Here is a 26,268-nt window from a genome sequence, read left to right on the forward strand (position 1 = left end):
AGCAACCGTCACGAAAGCTTATATGAACATTTCCAACTCGTCCTGGCATGCTTCCAGTGTTGCAGCCGTCGCGACCAAAGGTATATTTCTCGTACCTATATCCCTTCTAATTACAGTTAATGATTAATAGTCGCCGCAGTACCCGCCGCAGCCAGGACCAAGCTACCTCCACCAACAGACTCGCTCTCAACAGCAGCTGTCCGGTAGCTTCAAACCTCCCCAAGAAATACGGCAACCAACCGAAATTCCCGGTGCACGTCAACATAGGAATCAGTTAGAGGCGATGCCTCCATTCGGCCCTATGCCTCAAGCGCCTATGTTGCAGTCTCGGGTCACTGATCTCATGCAACATCGGTATGACAGTGCTATCAGACATCCAGTATTTTTTACAGAACAGCTACGAAAACCACCGTTCCCACTTCCAGAAAATGCGAGCCATGGATTAAATCCCGTCGCTCATGGCTATATTACGGAGAACAGAAGGCCCGATGCTGGGACGGGAGGGCGGATAAAATTATGAATTTTTGGCATGAAGATACCTCAAAATGGAGTGATGCATCAACAGGTCAGGCTATTAGTCAGTCAGAAGAGGATAGGCATGCACTTATAAGAGTGACCGTGCTCTTTAACATGAGGCAGGATATGTTTGAAGTACTGCTTACAATGTTGCTTAAGCACTAGACGGAAGCTGCAGTTAGCTTTGATGGCTATCACCCTGACTTGAGTAAAAACACATGAAGGCTTATCGTGATGTGCGCTACTCGTACATTCTTAGTATAGGAGGAATATATACCTCTAGATTATTGAGTAGTTGCATTATCTCTAGCAAAGAATATCAATACCCAACACTGAGAATCACCTAACCATGCTCTATGCCCACGCTAGCCATACACAACACCGAGTCCAAACTGCTGATAGCCTACAAAACTGGTCGATGAAAAGATAGCATGCAAACTCATATCTATCTCTCTTGCATCTGATACTCCGGATCAACTTTACTTTGCTTGAACAAACTCTTCCCCCTCAACCATTGCCGATACGCCTTATACCTCTTCTTCCCACCATCCCCCTCTTTGACATCTAGCGGGTTCTCTGCGACAGTCAAGAATTCTGCATAGTGCGCTATATCCTCTTCGCTGACATCCCAGCGTCCTCCATCTCCATCTGAACCTCCAATACCGTTCACTCCGCCTTCACCGAGCCCTGATTTATAGGCACCAAAGGTGGAAGGGGCAGTAATGCTGAGATATTCGACGAAGTCGAGATTGGAATCTTCGGGAGTTTCTGTAGACACAACGAGGGGCAGATTGAGCGGGTGGGAAATGTAGTGCTCGTATTCTGAAGCCTCCGCATCCGTGACGGAGGGGTTAAGGGAGTTGGTGTAGAACTGATCGAGTGTCCATTGGGTCATAAGACTCTTGTCCGCGGGTTTAAATGAAGAGTTGGAGTTTGAGAGAGACATGCTCATTGAGCTTGTGGATGGGAGTATTTGGGTTTTAAAGTGAGGGTCACGTAAGATGCTTTGTTTGATGGGTGAGTTACTTTCGTTTGTTGCAGGAGGCGCGAGGCGTGCTTGGTTACGGCGGCCAGCGATGGTAAGGCGTTGGGAGTCTGTCTCGCTGGGATCGACGATTGTGACACCCTTTCGAAGGGGTTTTTTCTCTGGTGATTCGTTCTCATGGGGCTGCTTGCGTGGACAGAAGGGGGAGAGGTCGAAGTCGCGTGACTGGAGGGACCTGTCTGGCAAGTAGCGGGCAGGGGAATTGAGGCGAAAGGAGAAAATCTTTAGAAAGGAGGAGATAGCCAGTGGGCGGTAGTATTCCAGCCAGTAATCATCAAAGAGGCCAACGCCTTTCCTCAATAATTCAACGTTCGGCTCCGTGGACGCTGGCAGAGCACGTGGTTCGAGAAAGGACGGCGTATACCAATTAATATAATCTCGACGGCCCTTGTTAAGCCATGCGCGTGGATCGGCGTGGTGCAGGTAGTAGTCAGTTGTTAGGTCCCACAGCATGGGCTGACCTTGAGCGAATATATAGTTTCCAAGGAAGAGGTTGTAAGCTTCTTGTCGCTGAGAGTCGAGAAAGGAGTTGTGATAGTAACGTTTGAAGCTCTCTACCATGTCTCGTGAGTGGCTTTGCCAATGATTGATCTTCCTATATGTTGACATTGTATTGACAAGGTGTGATCCACCATACTGGATTGCGATGGTATCTCCATGGTCGTGAAACCTATCCCAAATCAGCATCTAAGTAGATTAATTCCAGAATGGAACTTACATGTGGGTGAGGGTATTCACCGCGTCAGTGTCGTATTCAACCGTATTCCCGGCGAGGACCCCAATTGCTTGAAGCTGCCGGCCCAGAGCACGCTTACCAATGACGAACTGAGCAGCATTTGTTCTGTCCAGACAGTCTATGCAATTTGTCCTTGCAACACCGTTTTGAATCTGCGGCGAATTAAAATTGCTATCTCCATTGTGAAAGAATCCTGTCTTTTGGAGAACTTTCTCCGCGATTGACTCAAGAGTCCCTATCACATCTTGACCTCGCCTGCAAAATGTTAGGAATGATACCTAGATTCACAAGGCATGCTTTCTCTCACGTTTTAGAGGCCCTGCTCATATCGAATGCCTCGTACAATATCTTCTTGTCAGTCGGCAAAGATTGATTAAGATATTTTATGGCGTTTTGATACTCGTGTAAAAGCTTTGACTCCCGTGGAGTACGCTCGCGCGACTATAACTCATTAGCAAGGCTATGCGTTATTGCGCCATAGGCCAATTCACCTTGATCAAGTTAAGCACATAAACGGGCGCGCCATATCGCTCAAATAAATTATCGAAGTGAAGTGCTGCGGCACTGTAAAAAGGGTCTACAAGATTTACTGGACAGAGGTTAATGAAGCAATTCATTACTCGTGGAAACTCATACATACGATCGATGTCTGGCTTTGGAGTTACTCCTGTATTATCCTGCGTCCAGTACAAGGGGATACTTCCGCGATGCTGAAGATAAGATGTGTATGTGGGGTTGGCGTATAGTCGAGGTCCGGGGGCATGAAATGAAGTATTGAGTAGTTCGGAAACGATCTGTTCTGTTTCGACATCATTGGCGACGTAGCCCTAAGACTTATTAAATAAATTCGAAGGTGTAGAAAGTGGTAGTTGCTCACTAAGTCGTTTGCACCACGTTTTAAGAAGCGTGCGCCGGCAAAGAATCTTGATCGCCGGGCAATGATTGTAATGTATACTCGTCGACCAAACACATTCAGCGCTAATTCATGATCAGTATTTTTAGGCGCAGGAAAATTACGAACACATACAAGATTGGTGAATGAAACCATGAATAATTGGAAGACACCAATCGTAAGTACTTTTCAGCGCAGCTCGGGCTGGTTCCAAAAGGTAGTTGTTCCAAACAAACATGTCATTGAAGTCGTAGTTTGAATAACGAAATCCTTGGCACAGAGCTTCCCGTTCTCGGATAATGTTCTGCTGAAGGCTACGAGTAATATTATACGAATAACTGAAGTAAAATGACCGGCTCAGATCAAGGTTGTTCAGAATGCTGAGAAATCTTACTTCTTCCGGGTTGCGGTCTCTTTGAAATCGAGATGTAGAACCCGTGGTGAGTGGTACTAACTCTGTACCATCGATTTGATATATGTAATGCCCACCTATCATCGCTACTTGAGCTCTTTTGGTGATGAGAAGCATGTAGTACGCTTCGGTAAATCTGATGAAGCCGAGAAGTCCCCAGGTGCTACACTTTAGCTTCATACCGCCGGTTCCCTTGTTTCCATCATCGATGGCATTTAGAAGCTGGTTCATCTCTCTCTTGTCATACACAATGTCATCCTCGAAGATATTCAAATGTCCAGGAGGCGCTGTGCGGTCAATTTTAAGTACCCGGAAATGCCTATCCATAACGTCTCCGCCGACGAGGTAAAACCGAGTGCTGGTCTCATAGAGGGAGAATTTGTGCATCTTATTTATACCTTCTTCACCAACTTTCTCATATGCAGCTCCCTTGTTTCTTTGCATGACGGCGGGGCTGGTAGACCGTTGGAAACATTGCGGTATAGCTGGCTCTTCCTCATCACCTTCAAATTCCAGGTGTTCTGTGTCTCGGAGTGCTGCAGGTTCTTTCTCCGATTCAACTTCGCGTTTGTAATCATTCACGGGCGGGTCATTGCTGAAGACCTCATGGTCTTCTCGCAAAGTGGAATCCTCCGAGTGGTTGTCAGCATTTTGGCTCTTGTCTGAACGTTTTTCTAGCTGTTCAGCCTTAGATGTGCCTGAAGATGGTCGCTCAAAACTCCCACGCTCACTCATATCGGACTGTCGCTTTGTATGATCCATTTCAACTTCCTTTTCAAGGGATCACAGCCTCCTTGAAATTAGTGGTAATGTTTCTGATCAACTTCTTTTCATTCCATGATGCTCCAGAACAGTCGTGCGACATGCAGGCGTGCGAGAATTGACGTCACTCATCAGCAAACAAGCTTTTTGCAACCTCACCCATGTGCTTTAGTCCTTGGAACATAATAGGTGGATAGGTAGAATCTCAAGAACCCGAAGCCAAAAGGATGAGAATTGCGGTGGCTAGAGGAAGAGAGGTGCATGTGATGGCCGTGGCGCTAGTGCTACGTTTGGAGCTCCCGTCTTGTCCAAGACCCGGTCAAAGCGTCCCAAAGAACACCACTATATTATCTCAGTAAGCGACTCAGCCGGCAACCAAGACAGTAAATCTCGCTAGTACTTAAGTAGCATAGCTTTACCAGACCCTTACTAGTGTGATAGAATTTGGGCTAGTTAGGATTACTTAACAATGCTGTCTCGGTTGCCGTCTGAGGGCCTTTAGTGCGAAAATATATGAGGGTCGATTCAAGACTAAAATCTTTTTTTACCTTTTTTAATGCCCTACCTCTACCCTAAATAACGTATTTTTAAAAATCTAATCGATTATATAACTAAAGCTACTTTTTAAGAATATTTATATAAAAACCCTATAGTATAAAAGTAAGTTGTTAAAATTATAGGTAGAAAAATATCAAATCAACATATTGTGCCGACTCGTCGACTTAAAGCGACGAGTTTTAGATAAAATGCGACCGACTGCCTATATCTAATATTTTATATAATATAGCCACAACGTCGTTATTTAATGCAATAGATAGAGAAGCTAAAGAGCTCTTACCTTATAGTATTTTTATAATAACTAGACGTTATAAAAGGGTCGAGATACGGCAGTAAAAAAGGTGTATTTTAATGATTTTAGATAAAATGCGACCGACTACCCATATCTAATATTTTATATAATATAGCTACAATGTCGTTATTTAATGCAATAGATAGAGCAGCTAAAGAGCTCCTACCTTGTAGTATTTTTATAATAACTAGACGTTATAAAAGGGTTGAGATACGGCAGTGAAAAAGGTGATTTTAATGCTGTCTTGCTAGAGCCTCGCCTAGGCGCGATTTTGTTACAAAATATCGCAAAATCTACCTAAATCTTTACCTAGTTAACAGATTTATTTTTTAATAAAAATCTAATCGATTATAGAGGAGACTGGTCTAATTTAACTTATTAGCTTATTAGGTTAAAAAGGTATTGTTAAGGAGTTAAATATATGGGAGAGAGTGTCTCTTATACAAAATTGCGAAAATTAAAGTCGAGCCTCACTAAAGCTCGCACCATAGGCCCTCAGACGGCAGGGCAAACTTAAGGTCGGTAGATAGCTGATTGGTTAAAAGAAAGTGGCGGTTTTTAGGATGGAGACTAGTGATACTTTAGTATTAGTGAGTGCGCCTTCAGTTTGCCTTTGCCGTCTGAGTCGCTTACTGAGATAACCACTATATACATAAAACTACTACTTTTAAAGAGGCGGAGCATTGTATATTGACTGACTATGTGAGATATACAGCTTCTCTCAGTATGAAGGGTGAAAGGGTATATTCATGATTCCTCGTATTTTTTCTATCTAGGGCTTTTTTGCTGTGAGGTTATCTCATAAATCAGACGTCTGATTTATGAGATAACTGTGAGGATCAGGTTCAGGTGCTTTCACGTGACTTTCGGAAAGGGGAAAATATGAACACGGTAATTAGAACCGGATTGACTGGTGTATGTCGTCGATGGGCGATAAGATAGGCTATTCTACAAGCATGGCGGTAGAAAGAATCCGTTCTCGGCGGAAACGTCATCAAATACCGCTTATCAGGCCGAATTCGGACTCCGGCGGCGCAATGATCTGGTCCACAACAAACGAAATGTTATGAGCCTGGAGTGGAACAATATATATAATAATCATACAGGGAGTTTTCTATTTTGCAGGAAGATATGTGCTATAACATGAAATAGAATGCTTTCTTCTCCCTCTTGACCTTTCCTCCGCTCACGAGAGGCACACCGTCCTCTTGGTTGCTTCCCTCTTTATTTCTGCTATCTCTAGTCCAGCCATTCGCCCTCTTCAATACAATCCTTAGGAGAAACGCCAAACCCGCAACAGCGAGCATGAACAGCGCACAAATCGACATGCCTCGTACGTAGTACGGCTTATCCGTATCCGGATATAGTCTCGTACCAACCAATGGACCACACTGGCCAATAATGTTCAGCATGGCCATGCCAGTTCCCTTTTTCGAGTCCGATTCCTGGTTGTTAATGGTCCAAGTGATGATAATAGTAATGGCAGAGAAGAACCCTGCGGCGGCAGGGTAGATTCCGAGGTATCGCCACACATGATCCCAACGTCGAAAACCTGCAAGAGCAATAAGAGAGTAACCGCTTGCGCCTAGGATAGCATGGAAGATAATGAACGTGCTGCGAGTTTGGAGACGATCGGACAGGTACGCAGTTAGGAGGACGACAGCAAAAGAGAATATATAAGGGGGTGCGGAGAGGGCCTGAGAATAGAGGGCTGTGTGACCCATGCTGAGAAGAGACTTAGTAAACTGTTCATATAACCTGGGGTTTGAGGACGTACTCCCTGATTATGGTTGGGAGGAATACAGGCAGTGAGCTGAATGCTACGTTGCAACTGAAGAACATGAGCTATTTGAAATGTCAGCCCGTAAATTAACGCAATGACGTGCTGAAATCGAAAGGTTGTGGTTGATTTTATGATCCCAACGTTGATGAGGGATACTTACGGCTGTGAGATAACACTTAGGATCCATGAGCGTCTGGAAAACCTCCCGTTTATTAACGCCCATCTTCTTCTCCGCCGAAAACTCATTTTTCTCCATGTTATCCCCGTCATATACCTCATTTTCTTGGCTGAGTCTCATCACGGCAACATCCCTTAGTCTCGGGCTTAGGAAGCATGCCGTGCCAGGACTATCCGGGATGAACTCCCAGGCCCAGGCCGCAACAATCACACTAGGAAAGCCTTCGACAAGTAGTAAAAGCCGCCACGGTGCAAGAGGTCCGTCTTGACCAAGCTTAGTGATGAGCCAAGCAAGACTGCTGGCGAAGGATGTAGCTAGTGGAGCCGCAGAGATGAACAAACCAGTTCTAAATGCGAGCTCGTTGCGGCGGAAGAAGAACGATAAGTAGAACGGAACTCCGGGTCCGAAGGCTGCCTCGCTGACACCAAGAAGGGCTCTTAATATTAATAGGGATCCAAAAGATGTCGTCACTGACTGAAGCGATGCTATCAGTCCCCAAGATAAAACGCATAGGGATATATAGATATGAGGAGGTATAATTCGATACCTTGGGAGCGGTCAGTAGGTAGTTCAGTGCCATATGCAAACAGCCAAATAGAGGGCCATGACCCGAGATCTACACGCAGCTGTAATACAGCAATATTTTCGTACATGACGGGATGATGCAGGGATGTGAAAAGGTCATACATCAATGTCATCCATTCAAAAACGATATAAGTGATGTAGAAAGCGGTCAACAGCCACTCATACTGCCGTGAACTCAAGTTAAGGTCCTTTTCCAGACCAGCGATTCTAGCATTCCCAATGTCTATTGTTTTGTCAGCTCTGTCAAGCCCCTGTCAATCTGCCAACCATCGAGGATTCAATCCCAATCATGGTTGTTATAAAGCAAATCCACGAACGTAAAAGCTAAAAAACCACTTACTCGACCGATCTAGAAAGCTGAGCAGATATAATAAGGCCATGAACAACACCAGTTTCCTATCAAGCTTCTTCAACACTGAACGATCTTCGTCTGGTGTATACAACTCAAAGGTCTGGACCGACGAGCTGTGCGATAGCCGGCGGGATTCCTCCAGAAACTGTGTACTTTCATCTTCGCCTCCTTCATATTCCCCATCGTATTTTTTTGGGCCCTCCGCAGTATTGCCTTTTCTAACTCTTTCTCTGCTGGTCGAGGATAGACTTTTCATGCGAAAGCTTTGCCCGGTGTAGCTGTCTCCAACCATCGTCAATCCATCGTCATCGTCTGACTCCGATGATGGGGTTAAGTGTGTCGAAGCATCGTCTGTACTTTGGGAGGAGGCTTCCTGTGGTCTACGGAGAGGCTCTGGGGATGTCGACATTGTGCATAAAGGAGAATCCAAAGGACGACTCCGTCTGGGTATGCTGGGTTTCGAGTTCAAGGCCGCAGCTGCATTGGCAGGAGGCCTGGAGAGGGGGACTACTGCAATTCGAGGTAGGACATGGTAAATTTAGGGCGACACTATCGTAGCGGAGCTGAGTAGTATGATGACGCTTTTTGGGAGGAATCTGCGGAAATTCAAGTCCGTGCACGCTTCCCCATGTCGTCTGGCACTAAAGTTCATCAAGCCTGGAAGCAGCTTATTCAAAACTCATCCATATTATTTAGGAATGCTAATACAGATCTCGCAACTATAGCACCAAAAATGGTTCTGAAGCCTTGTCAATTTAGTTTGTCTGAACGGCTCCTGCGGACATTTTTTTTAACAATCAAAACATTGCCACTGGGAACAGCAAGGATTCAGTGATCACATTTTCTATGCTAGCGATCTTCAATGCACCGAACCTTAGCTGGCTGATCCTCCAGCAACCACCCGCCGCACTTGCCGGTCTAACGGCTTCCACAGTCTTCAAGGTCTTCTCTTTGAACACTCGAGCATGCATGGGATATCCGTCTTGTACACATACTTCCCAAGAGGCAATGAAGAGGTATCCTGCAGGCTTGAGGCCGTGAATGGAGATGATCCACCACCATACTGGGCCTTGTCATACACTTGGGGAGACCCTACTATAACTGCTTCAATTTCGCTCAATAGGAAACTCTTCAACGTCGCGGGAAATCTCCTCTTAGCTTTACGGGAACTTCGACACCCGGGAATATCAAAGACGTTCTGGATTGATGCCATCCCCATAAACCAGAACGACACTGTCGAGCGAAGCCGCTAGGTGCGGCGAATGAAAAGCGTCGGCCAGGTACCGTAGGGCTGGGGCCAGGTTGAAACAACGGCTGATCGGCCTCGTGGGATGGATCTACATTGGCGTCTGGGCAAAAGCTTAGGCAGTGGAGCACAGCCTTAGAATATCGGAGAATTATCACGGGCTCCATGTGTCTCAGAATCATGGCTTCCCCATTTACTCAAACGATTCCGTGCCGTAAATATCTAGTCTTTAACCTAAGTGTCAGGGTAGTCTCCGTATCCATTTGAGCTTTCTAAACTGGCGCTAATCGCAAATTTTGATGAGTGGACTATTTGAATTGATATATCCCTTAACACGGTGGAATTCGTCCTGTAGTTATCGATAAGGAACTGGCCAATTAGAAAGCTAGATTTGTTTGGTGTTCCTAAGGTTTATGCACGGGCCATATCCTCTTAGGACGCCACCGGGTCAAGGGTAGATGCCTGTAATTTTAGTGGTGATGAATCCTTTCCATCGCTCCCATTCCCTCAGCAAAAAGCAGTTCATTGCCGTCACCAAAACGCCTAGACATCTCTGAATGCGCCTGATTCGGCGATGCTTCCCTGACAGCCTAACGCCTAATTCCATGAGTCGAGCCTCCATGCAAAGGAACCAGGCCATCAACGCTAATAGCCGGACATAGCAACGGAAAGAAGAAAACAAAAGGCCTACCCAGCTTCAGGAAACCCATAACTGCTGCGCAAACCTAGAAAGGTAACCCATGTCAGCAAAGTCCTCTGCTATTACTTATAACTGACCAGTCACATCACCAAACGCCTGCAATTGGAATCTGCGAAACCGAAAGAAAGCGTAACGTTGCGAAGCCAAGTCTCAGTTCCAGCCTCCGTCATCACCCTCAGGCGTCACGCTAGAACCGCTCCGGTTCTTTCTGGGTCGAACACGAGGCTTCCCAGTTCCTGTTTTCCTCGCCTTCTTCGGTGTGCCCGCGGCGCTCATCGATCCTTTCCTCTTTCTCCCTCTGGCTCCTCCACTGAGTGGTACGTTCTCACCTCCGTTTTCATCATCGTTAGGAGTCTCATAACCGGCAGCTGCTCTGGTCAACTCTGCTTCCTCATCGTCTTCGGAAGCAATTTTAAGCTCGTTATCCACAGCAAGCAGCTCTGCGAAAGTCTTGCATTGCGCTGTCATAGTATCCGGACTGCTGAGCGCGGACATTATTTCTGAGATTCTCTCCCAATACTTGTCACCCGTGACACCAGGGGCTTTAGTAGGAGCCCTGTTCAGGTCTTTAATAGTTGTTTTAGAATTTGCCTTACCCTCGCGCTGCTTATGCAAGCCCCACTGACGGCGAAGGAATGTCCGTGTTTCCCAAATCATGGTCAGAATCATAGTTGCGATAGTGAGGTGGCGGAGCTGAGCTTCATCCACCGTATTTCTAATAGAAGGTTCAGGTCGTACGATGTCTGATTCAGTGCTCGGAAGGACAACAGCCTGGTTACCAAGAGTAGATGTTGAAGGCACTTGCTGACTCAAGTGTGGCTCTGGGTCCAGGCGAATTCCAAGTATCTCGGTCTCAATAGCATGCGCGACGACGGTCCCTGTCCCAGTGACGACCTTCTCTAAACATGATACGAGATGCAGAATCTCATCTACGCGAGCATAATCAAAGAATGCGATGTTTTGCACACAGAAGCGAGCATACAGAAGGCTTGATGGTGGGTCATCTTTGCTACTAAGCTTTGGAAGCTCAAAGTTTATGCGTTCACACAAGTTAGAAAGAAACTTCTTCCGGACTTTGCCATTTCCTGTTTTCAACACCTCAAAGAGCAGATGCAGCTTTGATGTGAAAGGCTGAGTAGTCGCACCATGGGTGTCATGCAGAACATCTCGTTGGTAGTCGAATGCTTGAGACACAGCCTTCATGTACTCCTTTTCAAACATAGTTTCATGCTTGTGATGAAGACTTCGATGTTCCTGGAAGGCAATTTTCGAGATCGTGGGGTCTGGAGATGTCTCAAGGGCGATGAGAACTGGGCCGCATTCCTTTGGATGGACCAAACCCTGGCGATTGATGCTTACGATGATCTGAGTTGCTGTCAACGCAAGCTCATCTGGTGTACCCAAAGCAATGCGGACGATGTGTATCAGGAAGCGTTGGGCGATGTATGTTGACACTCCATCATTGTCATTGGCAACCAGAGAAATTCCTAGTCGTTCAGTTCCATGAACTGCGCCTTCACCAACGGCAATTTCAGCACCTGTTTCAGACCGCTTCTCTTCAAGTGCGAAGAACCCGCTGAATTGTGATAGTGCAATGCGTTCCAGCCGTACATCGTTGTTGGCGAACACGAGATCGAAAGCTGTGGTAACATCGGATCTAAGAAATTGCTTAGGCCAGCTTTGACACATCATCCCAAGGCTCTCAAAGGCCTGTTCTCGTAGCATGTGGGGGTGTTTCTGTCGCGTGAAGGGGCAGATGGTGTCGACAATAAGGCCTGCAACAGTTGTGCCTTTCCACCCAGGCATTTTCGCTCTAAATAAGTCTACGTGGCTCTCAAAGTCACAGGACTTCCCAAAATAGCCCAGGATCGTCAAGTACCTAACTATTTTCTTGATTGTCGCGTCATCCATGGGATTCTTGGTTTTTTCCTTGTCGATTCCTGAGATTACCGAGCATGCAAGGCGAACCAAGCGTTCAGCTGTGTCTTTAAGGACCCCGTTGATAATCCAGAGACATTGAGCAATCTCATTAAGCTCCATCTTGCCCATCTTAGCTATGTATTTCATCAAGGCACCCTGAACAGTGCTCAAGAAGCTAGTCTGGTAGGAAGTAAGTGAAGGGAAAACGTGGCGGAAAATGACGAGAACGGAACGATAAACCAGTAGGTTATCGGACTGTTCAATATTTTGCGTATACGGTTGCAATGACTCAAGCTGTTCTCCTGTAAATAACTTCGGGTTCGCTTTCGCGAAAATAGTTAAGGTTTGCAAGATGTGTGCTTGAGCAGGCCTGTCCGGTAGTTCGTCACTGTCGATAACCCCGTCGAACATTACTGCAACCATGTCTTTGCAAACTTTGAAATTCGTCGCTGCGTGCTTTGAGGCGTTCGAAAGAACATTTTGTAATAAGGCCTCAAGAACAGAGAGCACACTTTCGCCACGTTGCACAGTTCGGACGATAAGAGAGACTTGATTTCGAAGGGCCAGCTTTGTTTTGACTGGGTCGGCTTTGGTTGAATCATGGAATGGCGATATCCAGATTTCTTCGAATGTCTGCCGGGCCAACTCTGCAACGCTCTCGTCGAGATCCTTAACTCGTTGTAACAAGGCATCTGCGATTGCGGACTTCACATCCTTTCCCTCGTTACGCAGGTATATTTCTTTGAGAATCTTCATGGCCCGCTTGCGAACGCCAATTGCTGCATCACCAGCCCGAGAAATTATTTTGTCCAAATTTTTACGTTCAACATCAGGTTTCCAGGTAAGACATTTGCCGAGAATCATGAGAGCAGAGTCTCTGACTAATGGAGAAGAATCATATGTTAATCTAATGATTCGTTGAACTACGTCATCATCGAGGATATCAGGATCTTTTTCAAGAAGTTGGACGATGCTCTTCAAGCTACGACTCTTCATCGTGGCATGATTACTTGTCATCGAGCTTAGAAGCATCCTGAAAATACTGGTCAGGTACTTGCAAAATGGCATACGAAGTGTGGTAATGCCCGCGGCGAGACGGCCTTGTACAGTAGAGATAGGTTCAAATTCACTTCCAGAAAAGTTAGCAGATACGTTTCGAAATGGTACACAGTCACTCACTATTCGGCTGCCAGCCACTTAGGATTCAAGACCATGTGCTTGAGCCGTTTCTCCAGGGAATTTAGCATAGAGCGCTCATAATCATCGGTGCCATCGTCCACCTCAAGGAGATTGCAGACATGTTTAGCCCATAGCGTAATATGACATCCTTGCGCACTCTGCAATTGAGAATCGTCGTCTCGCGCCAACAACTGTAGATACTCCAGCACAACCCGGTACGGTCCCTCAAAATCCAGAATATCTGTTTCATTCACCTTATCCTCTAAGACATCTTCCGATAATCGAACCAATCGAGCAGACAGCTCAGATTGACTCGTGTCTAGAGTTCGGGTGGTTTGCCTGACGTGCATTTTTAAATCTGATATTCCGGAGCCCATGAGCCCCATGAGATCCAGTGCCATGTTTTTTGCCGGTACTGCAAACTTGTCACTTTGAACTAGATGCGTCATGACTGATAGAAGAGTCCGAAGAAGTATTTCTGCAGCAGGCCAATCCGGAGAACCAAGCACGCTTAAAAAATCCTCGATAAATATATCCAGTAAGTTGCGGTAAGGCTGGTCTCCTGTTTTAGTCGCCCCAAGTGCTCGCTGAACCATGAAGTTCACGAGGTAGGAGGCGTTCTTCAGCGTATCATCATGGAGGCGCTTCACAATGTCGGATAAGCTTTGTAACGAATCGTCGTGGCCGTTATTGGCATGGCGCGTATGTTTCGATGGAGTGTGTCCGTCCACCTCGGACGTGCTGTCGTCTTCATCCCCCTCAACCAAATCTTGACTAGTCTTTTTCTTATCTTGGATGGACCTCGTGGCGCTTGTTTGTATCAGTCGCATAAGCAATGCTGATACTAACTGGATAGGCTTCCCATTAATCATCTTGAATTGTCTTGCGCTCTGACGAGTAACTGGCAATTTCTCCAACGAAGTTAAGATTTCATCAAAGATGAACGTCCTTTGATCCTCGTAGCGAGCAAATATCTTCGCCAAAACGTCCATAGCGATGCGCCGTACAAGTTCAAATCTCTGAATGCCAAGCGCGGAATCTTTTTCACTATGAGCATTTTCCACAAAGATCAGCATTGTCGATATGTACTCGACAGAAGTTATGGCATGGTCCACAACATCAACTTTAATGATAAGATCACCCAAGAGTCGCAGAACCCTCCCACAGACTTGTAAAAGTGTTGTGAGAGGCTTTTTCTGGGCTGAAGCAATCTTAAAGATATCGGATCCGCCGTCTGTACTCCGCGCTTCCACAATTGGAACGAGGCATGTTTGAAGCACATGTTTTAGGATAGTTATGGCAGCTTGTAGGTGGTCTTCTGAGTAAATCTGCTTCTCCTCACGGCCAGCTGTCATAATCCTTAGCATAATCTTGGCAGCCTGAAGCCCATTTTCAGCTACTGATACGCGAGCTAACCACTCTTCTATGTCGCTATCGCTCCACTCAGCTCCAATGGTAAGAGAAGAATCATTGACTGCTGTTATGGAGCTTTCGCAAAGCCTCTGCATTCGGCTTAAATGGTCCACCGGTATCATAGCTATTCTCCCAGCAGAGATAACCTTCTGAACCGCTGACTCTAAGCGAGTCTGAATGGAATGCACCAGGACTGGACGCTCTGATTCTCCGACAGGATTAGAGGTGAAGAAATTTGCAGCATTTGAAGAGGTGAATCCAGAGGTATCCGGTTGGTATTGATCTTCCGCCTCAAAAATGTCCCGAAGTAGACCCCGTAGGTTATTTACGGCGGCATCCGCTTTCTGTCTCTGATCATAGCTAAGAGCCAAGGGCTCGTTGTCTGCAGCAATATCTTCTCTTTTACGCTTCTTCGGAATGGCATCATGGGCGTCAATGTGAGGAAAAGTTTCGTATTCTTCACGCTGCGACGAGGACGGTAACCCCGGAATTATGACTGCGGGCCTGACTACCGACGATTCAACAGGAGATTGCCGGTATGGCGGTTTGACGTTGGGCGAGAATTGCACTGCTGAACTTTGTTTGAACGATGTATCATTATGAATAATAACCTGAGGTTGCACTTTAGGAGGTGCTTGTTGAGGAGTTCGGCTAGAAGGGTCATTTTTCTGGGGGGGTTTCGTGGGTGAAACAGGCGTAGGGTCTAAGAAAATTCAGTTATTTGACCTGAATATATCGAACAAAAGCCCTACATCTGAAAGAAATATCTGTGTTGTTCAGGATCATCTTGGCGAATTGGCCGAGCTGAGGTTCTTTGGCGGTTTTAGGAGTTCCATTCACAGACACAGGCACATTTCGATAATTCGGGTTGCTGGCCAAGTGAGGGGTGCTCTTAAAGTTGCTACACAATATCAGCCTTCTGTTGCCCCAACCAATATTTCATAAAGCATAAAAACCTTACAACTGAGTAAGCTCCTCTGCGTTCAGAAGTTGTTGCAGATCTTGTAGAGTCTTTTGTAGCCTGGCAGATGTACTATGAGTGTTGCTACTTTCCGTGTTGAAAGAGTCTAAGGCGCGTCTTGCCGCACGCCGCTCTTCTTGGGTGGTAAAGATTGAGGAGGAGCTCGGAGGTCCAGCGGAGGGGAATGGAATGATACCTTGATAAGAATCAGTGTCATGCACTATTAGAAACGATATGTCGCTGCGAGATAGCTAAGTACGAAGCGGAGAAGGTTGCTCACTGGGAGAGAAAGGAACGATCGAGCTGAGAGGCGAATATTGCAGAGCCTCATCAACAGTTGGAGGACGAAAGGGTAAAGGCCTTCCATTGCTCATGTGCCAGCCCCCATTTGCACCGTTCATGGTGGACTTTGCGGTGGGGGTCACCGGCGTTGATGGAGGGTCCCCAAGGCCAGTTGGAGACAGAGGGGGATGGAGAAGAGGGCGCTACTCGGACAGATAATGGTACCCTCATATGATGATCCCACTTTCATGACGGCCGCGACAGAGTTTACAGAGGTTCGTATAATTTTCCAGACATTCTGATAGACAATGCAGGGATGCGTTTGGCTCCTGTTCTAGGAAGGCACGGTGAACCGAACGTCAAGTATTCTGCCCCTTTCTTCCGCCCCACTAGCGGAAATGCTGTCAATCTCCGCTAACGTTCACTTTCCGCCGATTATTCAATAAATCTCCAGAAGCCATGTCCGCAATTGGCTCGCTGGTATTCTGCACTGACTGTGGGAATCTCCTCGATGGCAGCTCCGGTAATGGGAAAGCCATACTGATCTGTGATGTCTGTGGCGCCTCATGTAAAGGTCTCGACATTTTTCACTTCATTTTGTTGCCTCTTCTCGCATCTTGCTTCACCTGCATGTGTTCAGCTGCTGATAACCAATTAGACGCTTCTTCCAAAGTTGTAGTCACGCGTTCAAAGCCAACCGCATTCCCATCATCCTTGCGCGCAAAGAAATCTGAAGTGCAAACGCTCACCGAGGCGGACATGCAGACGGATGCCACAATCAATCAGACTTGCGAGAAGTGCGGAAGGGAAAAGGTTCGCTTTTACACTCAGCAATTACGTAGTGCTGATGAAGGCACCACCGTCTTCTACACCTGCGAGTGTGGCCATAAGTATGTTTTAGTGTTGTATTTGAGTACTTCTATAACTAATATATAAACAGGTGGAATACCAACAACTGAGCGTATGAAAAGCTTTTTGATACCCGTTTACATTAAATGAAGCCACCACCGATGCATATGCCATTATAATGCCCCGCCTGAACGCCTGCCATGCATACTTCAACAGGAATTTTATGGAATAATTCCCAATTTATGCCTAGATTGGTTTCCCTACCTCTGGCACAATCGCATATTCAACCTCCCCATTCTTTTCAAACTCGGCCATATCCAGAGCCACAATCACACTATCCCTAACAACCTGTTCCGGATCATCCAAGAACTTCTTTAATATATCCTCAACACCGTCCTCGTCTCCGAGGCTTCCGAGAGCCTCCGCGGCCTCGTGTCGTACCATACTTGCTTCCTTTGTGTTGCTTAGCGTCTCTACCAAACTTAGTATTGATGCCGGATGAGATAACTGGCCAAAAACGAATGCAATTTCGTGGCGGAACAGAGTAGACGGATCGCTAAGCCCTCGTGCCAGAGCTTGAACTGCTGGAATGGCGGTGGGAAGGTCTGGAGGGGACGAGAGGTCACGGAGGGCGAACATGGCCCTATATCGCTGAAAAAGAGGCAAGGACGTGTCCAATAATGTCTTTTGCAACTCAGTTATTGAGGGTGTTTGCGAAGCTTGCGGTAGAGGGGGTGCAGGGTCTATAGATGCAAAATCACTATGTTATATGAGTTTCTCTTCGCTTCATCGGATCTGTCGTTTCGAAATTGAAATTAATCCTGATGAGTTCATACCTCTTCTTCAATTTCTCATCCGCCCTCTTCACTCCGTGCTCCCACTCGATCCTCTCCACTGCGATCTCACAAGTCTCTCTTACAACATCCACTTCTCTTCCATCATCTCTTAGCTCTCTTAATAACTCTAGACTCCCCTGATCTCCGAGAGCTCCTAACGCCTCTGCGGCTTCATGCCTGCACATCGCATCTTCCGCTTTGTCCTCTAATACACGCCGCAAATACGGCACCGAGGCAGCATTCCGAGACTGGCCTAGGCAGTATGCAAGTTCATGCTTTAACAATGCGGATGGGGAGTTGAAGGCCGCGGCGATAGCATCGATGGCGAGGAGAGTTTGAAATGTTGGAGGGGAAAGGGACGCAAGGTGTTTGAGGGAGAAGAGGGCGCGGAAACGGCGTGCAAGGGGTTCAGTTTCGGATGTGAGAACTTCACGGAGGGATATAACTTGCGGATCCGCAGCTAGCATAGTATTTTCTTCCGGCGTAGTCGCAGATGGAGCCATTTTCGCGCAGCTATATGGATTTTGGCGGGCAAAGTTGCTGCTCGGATTTTTTGGTGGCGGGGTAAATTATAATTTCTTCCCATTACATACTAGCGTGGCCAGCTGTGCACGTGTCCACGTATTCTCCCAGCCTTCCCCCAACCACCTCCGACGAGTCACCGCAACCGTCAAAGAGACCGCAATAATCAGTATGTGAGACAACGCCATTGTCAACAGCAGGAATCCTGGCCTACGTTTTCTCCGTTTTCAAGCTCTCTGAATATGCACTCGTCAGCCTCAACACCTTAACCTATTCGCATCCGTCGCGTTTTCCACTTGCATCCCCGTCTCCGAGCTCAAATTACATTCTCGAAAATCCCTATATTTCACGGAAACCTCCAAATCGAACCAGACCCCAACACGCCATATCCGCAATATTACAACAATCACACAGCAATGGCTTTCCTTCGTGACATTTCCGACCGGTTCTGGGGCTATGTCTCACCTCGCAAAACCCAGCAACGTCGCGACAAGCCATTCAAAGCTCTGCCAACACCGCGCAAACCTATTCCAAAGCTAAACCCCCGTTCTATGAGCCCTGCAGCACGAGTCAACAGCTGGCACCTGACAACTCCCAGCGCGGGCACTGGGACTGGGGAGAGAAACCAACCACTTACACCAACCTCATTGGAAAGACCGTATACCGACTTTGAAGGTGATACATTGATCGACGAGCTGATCGACGGTATATCTGATGATGAGGCTTTCGATGCCAATGAGGAGACAATCGTCGTGGATGAAGACAAATACGAAGCCAAGGATTACGATCCGGAAACAGAACGCAGAAGACGAGACAAACAAGGGAGGGAGTTACAAGCGGCGGGATGGAGTAAGGACGCGATATATCTGTTCCAGAAACTAGGCATGCGAGGCTTTGAGCCTCTAATGCCAGAAACTTGGGCAATGGACTTTGTGATGATGCCATCAACCCTATTCACCAGCAATCTCGAAAAGGCGTTCATTAAGCCCGCATATGGCAACAATTTCCGAGGTATGTCGAGCGCACATTTAGATTCTTCTACAATCAGATAAGCGAATTTTATTGTAGATAAATGCTAACTTTTATCCTATAGCAACCAAAGCTTTGAGAACGCTCCTAGAACTTGGAGCACGTGTTCGCGACTCGATCATTACCAAATCTTCACAACGCACTCCTGAAGAGCTCATTCGTCGGGGAATCTCTGCCTACAATCGGTGGGCGACAACCGACGGCAAAGTGGATGCGCCCTCGAATATCTCAATGCTCGCCATAGAAGCAGCACACAAAGATACGCCTACATCGGTGCTGCAGGAAAACATGCTACGCAAACTTGGCAATATCGCATCTCGGTTTCGCGACGCTTTCCGCATACGTCCGAGCGTAGAACGCGATGAGGAAGGAGATGAGAATGGTTCCCAGTCGGAAGATCCTCCGAGCGAAGAGTTCTCTCACGAGCTTCCAACACTATATGGTGTAATTGTCAGCCATACAGTCATGGGGTTCGTAAGTTATGACGTCAAGGCCGAAACACCCTTTCTACGAACCGTCGCTATCTTTGACTATGGCCAAGGCGACTATGATGTCTGGAACAGCCTAGCGGTCGCCATTTTGGTCATCCACTGCCGGAACAAGATGATGGAACTGAAAGGTGCACTATCAGAATTCTCAAGCGTCGCAGAAAGCGACCCAGACGCTTGAACATGGTTCTTAGTGATGATCCAACATGAATTATGGGATGCGTTCGCTGGTGTTTTGGTGTTTCACATATACCCCTTGGCTCAACGAAATTGGCCAACTTGGTGTTAGTCTAGCTCTTCAGTCTATGCCTCTCCTTTGTTGCGCTGACAGGAATGTAGGATGTTAATGATGGCTAACGGTTGATGGACAAATGAGAATGTAGCTAGTACTTGCGGAATAACACAATTCTGTTCGCCCTAGACTCTTAAGCTATGAATGTTGCAAGTTTGAACTGTTCTATGCTATCACGCTCGGAAAGTTTGTATTCCTGCAAAATACGTCTTCGGTGAGGAACAAGACGGGAGCACCCGAGCCATCTAACTTGGGTCGACTTTGACATCACCACTCCACTCGAGGTGCTTAAGCCGCTAATCATCTAGACTCCATGGCGGACCCATCGGCAATTAGTAGGTAATAGCACTGCGTACTATAGCATCCACTGAGATCATCATGTTGCAACGTAGTCAGTTCCGCAATGACAATTTCTTTCTCTTTTTTGGTGATTGCGGTGATCGACGTCATTTCGTAAGTATGCTTAAACTTCATCTCTTTGACTCTTGATTTTCCCGTGACTCTTTACACCACCTTCCTTTTAAGTTTACAACTAATACCTAACTTGTCTGTCATGTCAGCACTTGCCGGGAAACAGCGCCGGCATGGCTCCGACCAAGAAGATAATAGCTCGAAGGAAGAAGGCAATTCAGATGGTCATCAGATAAATAATGCTGAAAAGGGAAGCAAGGACGAAGGGCCTCCCCAACCGGCGGGCTTTTGGGGCCCTTGCTTTGGCCATGTTCGCAAAAGAACATTCATGAAGCGGACCGCTACAAGTACGTTTGCATCAGTAGCAGGCCTCAATTAGAGCCGACTGAAGCACTTCAGCTGCAGTGCTCACGGCTTTCATCCTAGCTGTGCTACCTATATGTAAGTTGATAATTCATAGTTGGTTAGATTAGGTCAATGCACTGACGATGTCGCAGATTGGGGTGCATTTTTCCACGTTGACAAGAATATATCCTCATTGGTCATCTATACATTATATATTTTGGTGGCATACCTCTGTACGATACTGGCCATCCACCAATTGTAGGGCCTGCTATTGTTCAATTAGGTGAACAGTTTGTCAACTCTAGTCAGCCACACCTAGGACATAAATCCCTTACCCCATCACACTTTAATAATGATCCGCTGCAAGTCCTGTCAAGCTGTCTATAACTGGGATGCATAGGCAGCAATAATCATCAGCCCGAATGCTTCAGCAATGCTATTCAGCTGTCACTACAGGCAACGCTTCCTATGATCCTATGGGGGCCTGTCAACTGGTGTTTCAGGACTCTCAAGATGACGCGAATTGATACGATTTTATGCTTCCAGAAATCAGCGTGTTTACCAGAGAGGCAGTAAGCATGGTAGGCAGAAAGTGAGGTGGGAATGGTATTGCAGAATGCCTCGGATCCAACAACGCTAGCAAACATACAAGCTACACGTAAATGCTCATATTTGCTAAATTAATGAATGCAAATCGTCCATGGAAGATTAGAGTATCGAAGAAAATAAGATAGTGGAAATACCAGTATTAATTTACAATTCCGCCTAGAGCTTACGCCAACTGTGCTCATATCCGGTCTTTTCGACGACTGTAAAGTTGACTTCGAAAGTGACCGTCTTTCGGGCTGAATTTGCAATTTTTGTCTCAGCCGCAGCCACATCCTTGCCCAGTAACACAGCAGCGTGGTACATAGAGCTATTCCATCCAATCATTGCAACAACTCCCGGTCCATTGGTGAGGAATCCAGTTGAATCGTGCAATGGCGGCCGCTTTGCCACCGAATGCCAAACCTGTACATCCTGCTTTTCGCTCAATGGCCTGAAAGAAGTCAGGATATGCTTTTGCAAACTCTGTAGCTTCTGGCTGGTAAAAGAATTTCAGGGTCGTTATCGGAGCGTTAACAAACGCTAGAGATGACGTGCTAGGATGGATATGGTACATATCGCACGGGCCGGTAGCCATATTTAGAAGTGCAGGGCTAAAAGGTGAGTTAATTCGTTCCATAAAATCAACATGACTGTGATAGGTATCCCAGACTATAACGCATGAGTTCTAGACGCAATACGAGTATCAGAATAATAGAAAAGACATACAGACTAGGAATACGAGAGTATCCAGTGCGTCGATTTGCCGGCCCCATGCAGCCCCCCGATAGCCAGGCACTTCGATCAAATTTTTGTGAATTGCTGTCCATGCCTGGCCATCCGCAGTAAATTCATCTTCGATAGTCCGTCCTCCAATAGGGATGAGGGCAATTTCAATACATGGTTGGGACATTTTGAGTGAAAATTTACTAGAAACTGAAGAAATACGCTTGTGGAACTTGATATCTATATTGAAAGAAAAACAAGAGAAAATTTGCTAATCTTAGACGATTCGCAGTCCAATTGAAGCTTTATATTCTCATTCAGATCTTCCCCTCTGCTCTGCACATGATTCTATCACTGCTGAACAACTTCCTCATCTTACTACATCAACCATTCACTTACATTACGTAAGGAAGGATATCTCACTAGGAATCCTGGCCGCGGATAAGCCGGCAGAGCCTCTGCAAATATATTATTGATAAGCTAATGTTTCAGTCTTGTTCGCAACAATGGTCCATGGAAACCAACAAGATTGGATGGCGTCATGGGGAAGAACCTGTTGAGTCACTCTAGTGCGTGTGGAATTAATTTGTGCATTCTTTGGGGGAGCTCTGCAAGATTGCAAATAGGGCTGGGGATGTTTTGTCCAAGGTGTTGATGTAAGCGGCCATTTCAGGATATATAGTATGAGGAATCTCATGCCCAGATTCGGTTAGCGTTGTATAAATTTGCCACATCTCACACTGCCCGCCTCCTGCCTAATCATTTACATTTCTAAATGTGAAAGTAGGCAAGAGATTTTTCTTCGGGAATCCCGTTGGAATCAAAGTTGCCTAATCAGTTTCCCAACTTTAGAGAGCTCCAACGGGGTAACATACGCATGATTTTAGCCAGCATCAGGAGGTGAAGAATAACTTCCGTCACTCATGAACAATTTATAAGATGTTCCCCGCAAAGCTCCCCACGTGTAAAAGGTTTGATAATATTTACCTTGGTCTATCGCTTCAAAGCTAGCCAGCTCCAATATCTCCTTTCTATAAAGATGTCTACTCAGAATGTGTTGAACGGACTCGTGTGTAGATTGATCTATGAAGAAAAAGGGACTATATACATAGTGCAGGTGGTAAGACATACAAGGGTAAGTAGCTGAGTGGTAAGATATACTAGAGTAAGCAGCTGAAAAATGGTGGGCGGGTCCGATTTAGGTCGACAGAATGTTTTCCCAAAAGCATTTCGTGCTCTGCACATACCAGGTCGACCTATCGCTTCCACCAACGTTCATGATGCCGCTACGGCACCTGCCGTACTAGGCTTACCCTCCGTCAAAGCCATTGTCACCGCTAGTTATGCAGTTGCAACCGCAGCAAGATTTAAAGACGATGATATGGCTCTTGAAACCAACTTTGCTGCTATCCGTGCTCTCGCTTCGGTTGCAAAGGAATTCCAAAACCACTCAGCGCCGATTGCCAGGATGGCTGTGGTGATCGTCTTGAAGATGATATCAAAGCAATTGTTGACCAGGGTGTAGTGGGAATCAATCTTGAAGACCGTGACAAAGAAAGCCAAAAGATATATCCAGCCGAAGTTGCTGCGGAACGAATTAGGAGGGCTTTGGCCACAGCAAAAGCAATTGGAGTGCCTGACTTTATGATCAATGCTCATACGGACATCCTTGTTCACGGGGGTGAGCTCTCAGAAGCCATCGAACGCGGGAAGGCCTATCTTGCGGCGGGGACAAATACTGTCTTTGTCTGGGTCGCGCTGCACGTGGTGGAGTCTCGGAAAGTGAAGTTATCAAACTCACTCGAGCTTTCGGTGAAGGCTGAATGTAATCATGAAGTTGGAAGAGGGCAATCTAATCTTGAAGGACCTTCAGAAGATTGGAGTAGCCGGGATCAGTCTCGCACTGGATTCCCCTTTCCTTTTTAGGACTAGCGGCTTTCCCCCATAAGCTTGCTGGGGTTTTAGGCGGTTCTTAGACCGCCTAAAATCTTGTCGCTTAGGCGATACAAGGGGGTAACATAAATGGCTCAGACGCCCCCCCCGTCAAAATCTGTGCGTATTACAGCGGATTTGTCACTAAAATTTGCCACCGAATCTACTCGAATATTTACAAACCTATACTTCGTAGAGCCTTCGAGAAGTTAAAAATATGTTGGTAGGGGGGTACTTGGGCAGAATGGGAAAGGCTACAGGTAGACGACTTTAAAAAGCACATAGATTAGATGCATGAGCGCTGTGAGGCTGTAATTCTTGCGAAAGGAGGCCATATAAAGTGGTGAATTGTATATAGAAATCGTACGGAGCTATATCGGGTGCATATACCACCTATTGCGCACGGTTTTTGACAGGGGGGGCGTCTGAGGCATTGATGTTGCCCCCTTGTAGAGCCCCCATAACTATCACATATCGGGGGGGCTGATTTGGCGCGGTTACGACCCGGGTTAATACGAGGTTAGGGCCACCCCTGCTGATAACGCGCCCGAACCCCGCACGAGGTCGCGCAGCGACCACCCCCGAGTACCCTCGCACGCGATTTTGGGCGAAAAGGTACATAATTTGAGTTTGATCGGTACTTCTGGGCAGTCGCGTAATGTTGCTCTGAATTTTAAACACCTAAACGCGTTCTATTCCTACGTAATAGGCGTCTTAGTTACTATAGTGTAGTCCTATATTGAGGTATCGTCTATATATTATACCACCCTCCCTAGGGTAGTAGCCCCTACTTTTTAAACGCGTTTTTAAGGCCTAGGTTAGTACTAGGTTAGTATAAGGAGGTAACCTAAGCGGGCTGCCGCCCTCCCTGCTAGTACTTTCTGCTAGTGCTTATATTGCCATATCGCCACATTAAAACAATTGCTTATTTAGTATTAATACTTCGTTATTTTCGTTATTCCACCTTTACGTACCCCCTAACTTCCTCCTTCGTTATAGGAAACCTCTATTATCTTCTCCCCTTTAACAGCCTCCAGATATTCTTAATTAGGTTTAAATTAAGGGAATTCACCGGCGAATAAGATTTAGTATTTTAGGATATAAGATACAAGGCTCTCTTACTCCCCCCCTATTGTTTTATATTATCTTTCTATTCTAGTGGCTTCTATATGCATTTATAATACAAGGAACTATATTTTATTTGGCCTAAACCCACGCCAGCGCTAGTAGGGAGGGCGGCAGCCTACTTAAGTTACCCCCTTATATAGAGGGCCTTAGCGCGCCTTTAACCTTACCATCGCCTTAATAATCTATTTTCTAACCCTTTTTTATTCTTATACGGAGGTCAGTAACTAAAGATTTTGCACCTTCCTAATTAGGAAGTTTAGCTCACCGCCTACTGACCGCTGACGGCAAAATACTTCTGCAGCCTCTTTACCGCTCTAAAATTGCTAGTAAGGACTCTCTAAGCTTAAATCTTGCTATACCAACTATGGTTTTCCATCAGCTCGCGACTAGGGCTTAGGCCCTAGCCATAAAAGCTATAGAAGCTACCCTTAAGTATATCTAGAGCGTTACCTTAATTAAACAACACACCCTTTAGTATTTGTTTATAAAAGCTATTAATTATAGCTGGAATCCTACTATAAATCCTCTTATTATTAATAGCTATATTATTAACGGCCTATATCCTAGTAGAAAGTCTAAAGTTACTTATAAGTTTAAACAACAAATCCTTAAGAAAGTCACCTCTAATTAATATAGGTAAAAGAAGTTCTGCGCTTATATTGCTGCCAAATGCGGCTACTCTACCTAAACTATTTAGTAAGTTCTGCGACGTTATAGATACCAAAAAACAAAGCCTATAAAGAAGCCTTATCTTATAAAAGCTATAAAGGAAGCTCGCTATTAGTTTGCCCTATAATATGACGGTTCGTCTACATAGCTACCATCAAGGCGTCGTCGGTCACGGATTAATATTGCCCTAGCGTTGCCCCGACGACTAAATATATATATAGTCGTCTACCACGCCCCTTTCTTTAAGCCCTTACCTTAGTCTATTTATAATATAGCCCCTTATTATTACTTAATCTATCAAATCGCTCCTATAGGAAGCTAGCCGTGATATTAGACTAAGGTCACCCTCAATTAGCCTATAGAGGCGATATAATACTAGGTCCAACGGTTAAACGCGTAGCCAGTTCTACTACCACAACTACAGATTAACCAACCCACTAAGCCCTGCTCAAGGCAGGCAATTACAACAGCAGATTAAGCAGCTAAAAGAAGAGACTACGGCAATTAGATCAAAAGGATCACCCTAACTACAATCTTAGCAGCAAGAGGACTTACCTAAGGAAGTAAAAAGAGACACTATAGTAAGAAAGAGCGTATTAAGGCCTAGTGTACTAGAGATAGCCACTAACCTAGCGCTAGTAGGC

The 26,268-nt window shown here is 46.1% G+C and overlaps 10 protein-coding genes across 10 annotated transcripts; 6 read left to right on the top strand and 4 right to left on the bottom strand.

Moving 5' to 3' along the window:
• Window positions 1-47: 47 nt before the first annotated feature.
• On the top strand, window positions 48-520 carry K441DRAFT_580025 (uncharacterized protein; the record flags this gene model as incomplete). Its single annotated transcript, XM_067644355.1, has 2 exons — window positions 48-80; window positions 140-520. 2 exons carry the CDS (start codon window positions 48-50, stop codon window positions 518-520), a joined length of 414 nt encoding a protein of 137 aa, XP_067499735.1.
• Window positions 521-961: 441 nt separating this feature from the next.
• K441DRAFT_707784 (uncharacterized protein) lies at window positions 962-8,520 on the bottom strand (the record flags this gene model as incomplete). Its single annotated transcript, XM_067653741.1, has 14 exons — window positions 962-1,090; window positions 1,187-2,231; window positions 2,280-2,552; window positions 2,605-2,738; window positions 2,789-2,886; window positions 2,938-3,124; window positions 3,175-3,275; window positions 3,325-4,348; window positions 6,389-6,938; window positions 6,991-7,058; window positions 7,157-7,721; window positions 7,862-7,982; window positions 8,100-8,279; window positions 8,361-8,520. 14 exons carry the CDS (start codon window positions 8,518-8,520, stop codon window positions 962-964), a joined length of 4,635 nt encoding a protein of 1,544 aa, XP_067499736.1.
• A 556-nt stretch (window positions 8,521-9,076) lies between these two features.
• K441DRAFT_579936 (uncharacterized protein) lies at window positions 9,077-9,364 on the top strand (the record flags this gene model as incomplete). The annotated part of the gene is made up of 1 exon (XM_067644353.1): window positions 9,077-9,364. The coding sequence occupies one exon, from the start codon at window positions 9,077-9,079 to the stop codon at window positions 9,362-9,364; it is 288 nt and encodes a 95-aa protein (XP_067499737.1).
• An 843-nt stretch (window positions 9,365-10,207) lies between these two features.
• Window positions 10,208-15,931, bottom strand: K441DRAFT_680416 (putative sister chromatid cohesion protein Mis4; the record flags this gene model as incomplete). The annotated part of the gene is made up of 5 exons (XM_067651370.1): window positions 10,208-13,106; window positions 13,157-15,272; window positions 15,322-15,470; window positions 15,531-15,726; window positions 15,811-15,931. The coding sequence occupies 5 exons, from the start codon at window positions 15,929-15,931 to the stop codon at window positions 10,208-10,210; spliced, it is 5,481 nt and encodes a 1,826-aa protein (XP_067499738.1).
• Window positions 15,932-16,265: 334 nt separating this feature from the next.
• K441DRAFT_243423 (DNA-directed RNA polymerase-like protein I subunit) lies at window positions 16,266-17,096 on the top strand. The gene is made up of 3 exons (XM_067640728.1): window positions 16,266-16,386; window positions 16,471-16,702; window positions 16,753-17,096. The coding sequence occupies exons 1-3, from the start codon at window positions 16,272-16,274 to the stop codon at window positions 16,769-16,771; spliced, it is 366 nt and encodes a 121-aa protein (XP_067499739.1). The 5' UTR covers window positions 16,266-16,271; the 3' UTR covers window positions 16,772-17,096.
• Window positions 16,578-18,027, bottom strand: K441DRAFT_666272 (deoxyhypusine hydroxylase). Its single transcript, XM_067649637.1, has 3 exons — window positions 17,500-18,027; window positions 16,753-17,423; window positions 16,578-16,702 (listed from the first exon to the last, which is right to left on the bottom strand). The coding sequence occupies exons 1-2, from the start codon at window positions 17,998-18,000 to the stop codon at window positions 16,908-16,910; spliced, it is 1,017 nt and encodes a 338-aa protein (XP_067499740.1). The 5' UTR covers window positions 18,001-18,027; the 3' UTR covers window positions 16,578-16,702; window positions 16,753-16,907.
• Window positions 18,028-18,435: 408 nt separating this feature from the next.
• Window positions 18,436-19,717, top strand: K441DRAFT_580088 (uncharacterized protein; the record flags this gene model as incomplete). The annotated part of the gene is made up of 2 exons (XM_067644360.1): window positions 18,436-19,030; window positions 19,113-19,717. The coding sequence occupies 2 exons, from the start codon at window positions 18,436-18,438 to the stop codon at window positions 19,715-19,717; spliced, it is 1,200 nt and encodes a 399-aa protein (XP_067499741.1).
• A 664-nt stretch (window positions 19,718-20,381) lies between these two features.
• On the top strand, window positions 20,382-20,971 carry K441DRAFT_699190 (uncharacterized protein; the record flags this gene model as incomplete). Its single annotated transcript, XM_067653136.1, has 4 exons — window positions 20,382-20,586; window positions 20,639-20,680; window positions 20,737-20,817; window positions 20,868-20,971. The coding sequence occupies 4 exons, from the start codon at window positions 20,382-20,384 to the stop codon at window positions 20,969-20,971; spliced, it is 432 nt and encodes a 143-aa protein (XP_067499742.1).
• Window positions 20,972-21,365: 394 nt separating this feature from the next.
• On the bottom strand, window positions 21,366-22,218 carry K441DRAFT_243459 (uncharacterized protein). The gene is made up of 2 exons (XM_067640729.1): window positions 21,899-22,218; window positions 21,366-21,841 (listed from the first exon to the last, which is right to left on the bottom strand). The coding sequence occupies exons 1-2, from the start codon at window positions 22,080-22,082 to the stop codon at window positions 21,501-21,503; spliced, it is 525 nt and encodes a 174-aa protein (XP_067499743.1). The 5' UTR covers window positions 22,083-22,218; the 3' UTR covers window positions 21,366-21,500.
• Window positions 22,219-22,954: 736 nt separating this feature from the next.
• On the top strand, window positions 22,955-23,729 carry K441DRAFT_666275 (uncharacterized protein). The gene is made up of 2 exons (XM_067649638.1): window positions 22,955-23,480; window positions 23,537-23,729. Exon 1 carries the CDS (start codon window positions 23,076-23,078, stop codon window positions 23,418-23,420), a length of 345 nt encoding a protein of 114 aa, XP_067499744.1. The 5' UTR covers window positions 22,955-23,075; the 3' UTR covers window positions 23,421-23,480; window positions 23,537-23,729.
• Window positions 23,730-26,268: the final 2,539 nt, after the last annotated feature.

This window comes from Cenococcum geophilum, assembly GCF_001692895.1.
Source record: "Cenococcum geophilum 1.58 unplaced genomic scaffold K441scaffold_48, whole genome shotgun sequence".
Lineage (NCBI taxonomy): Eukaryota > Fungi > Ascomycota > Dothideomycetes > Gloniales > Gloniaceae > Cenococcum > Cenococcum geophilum.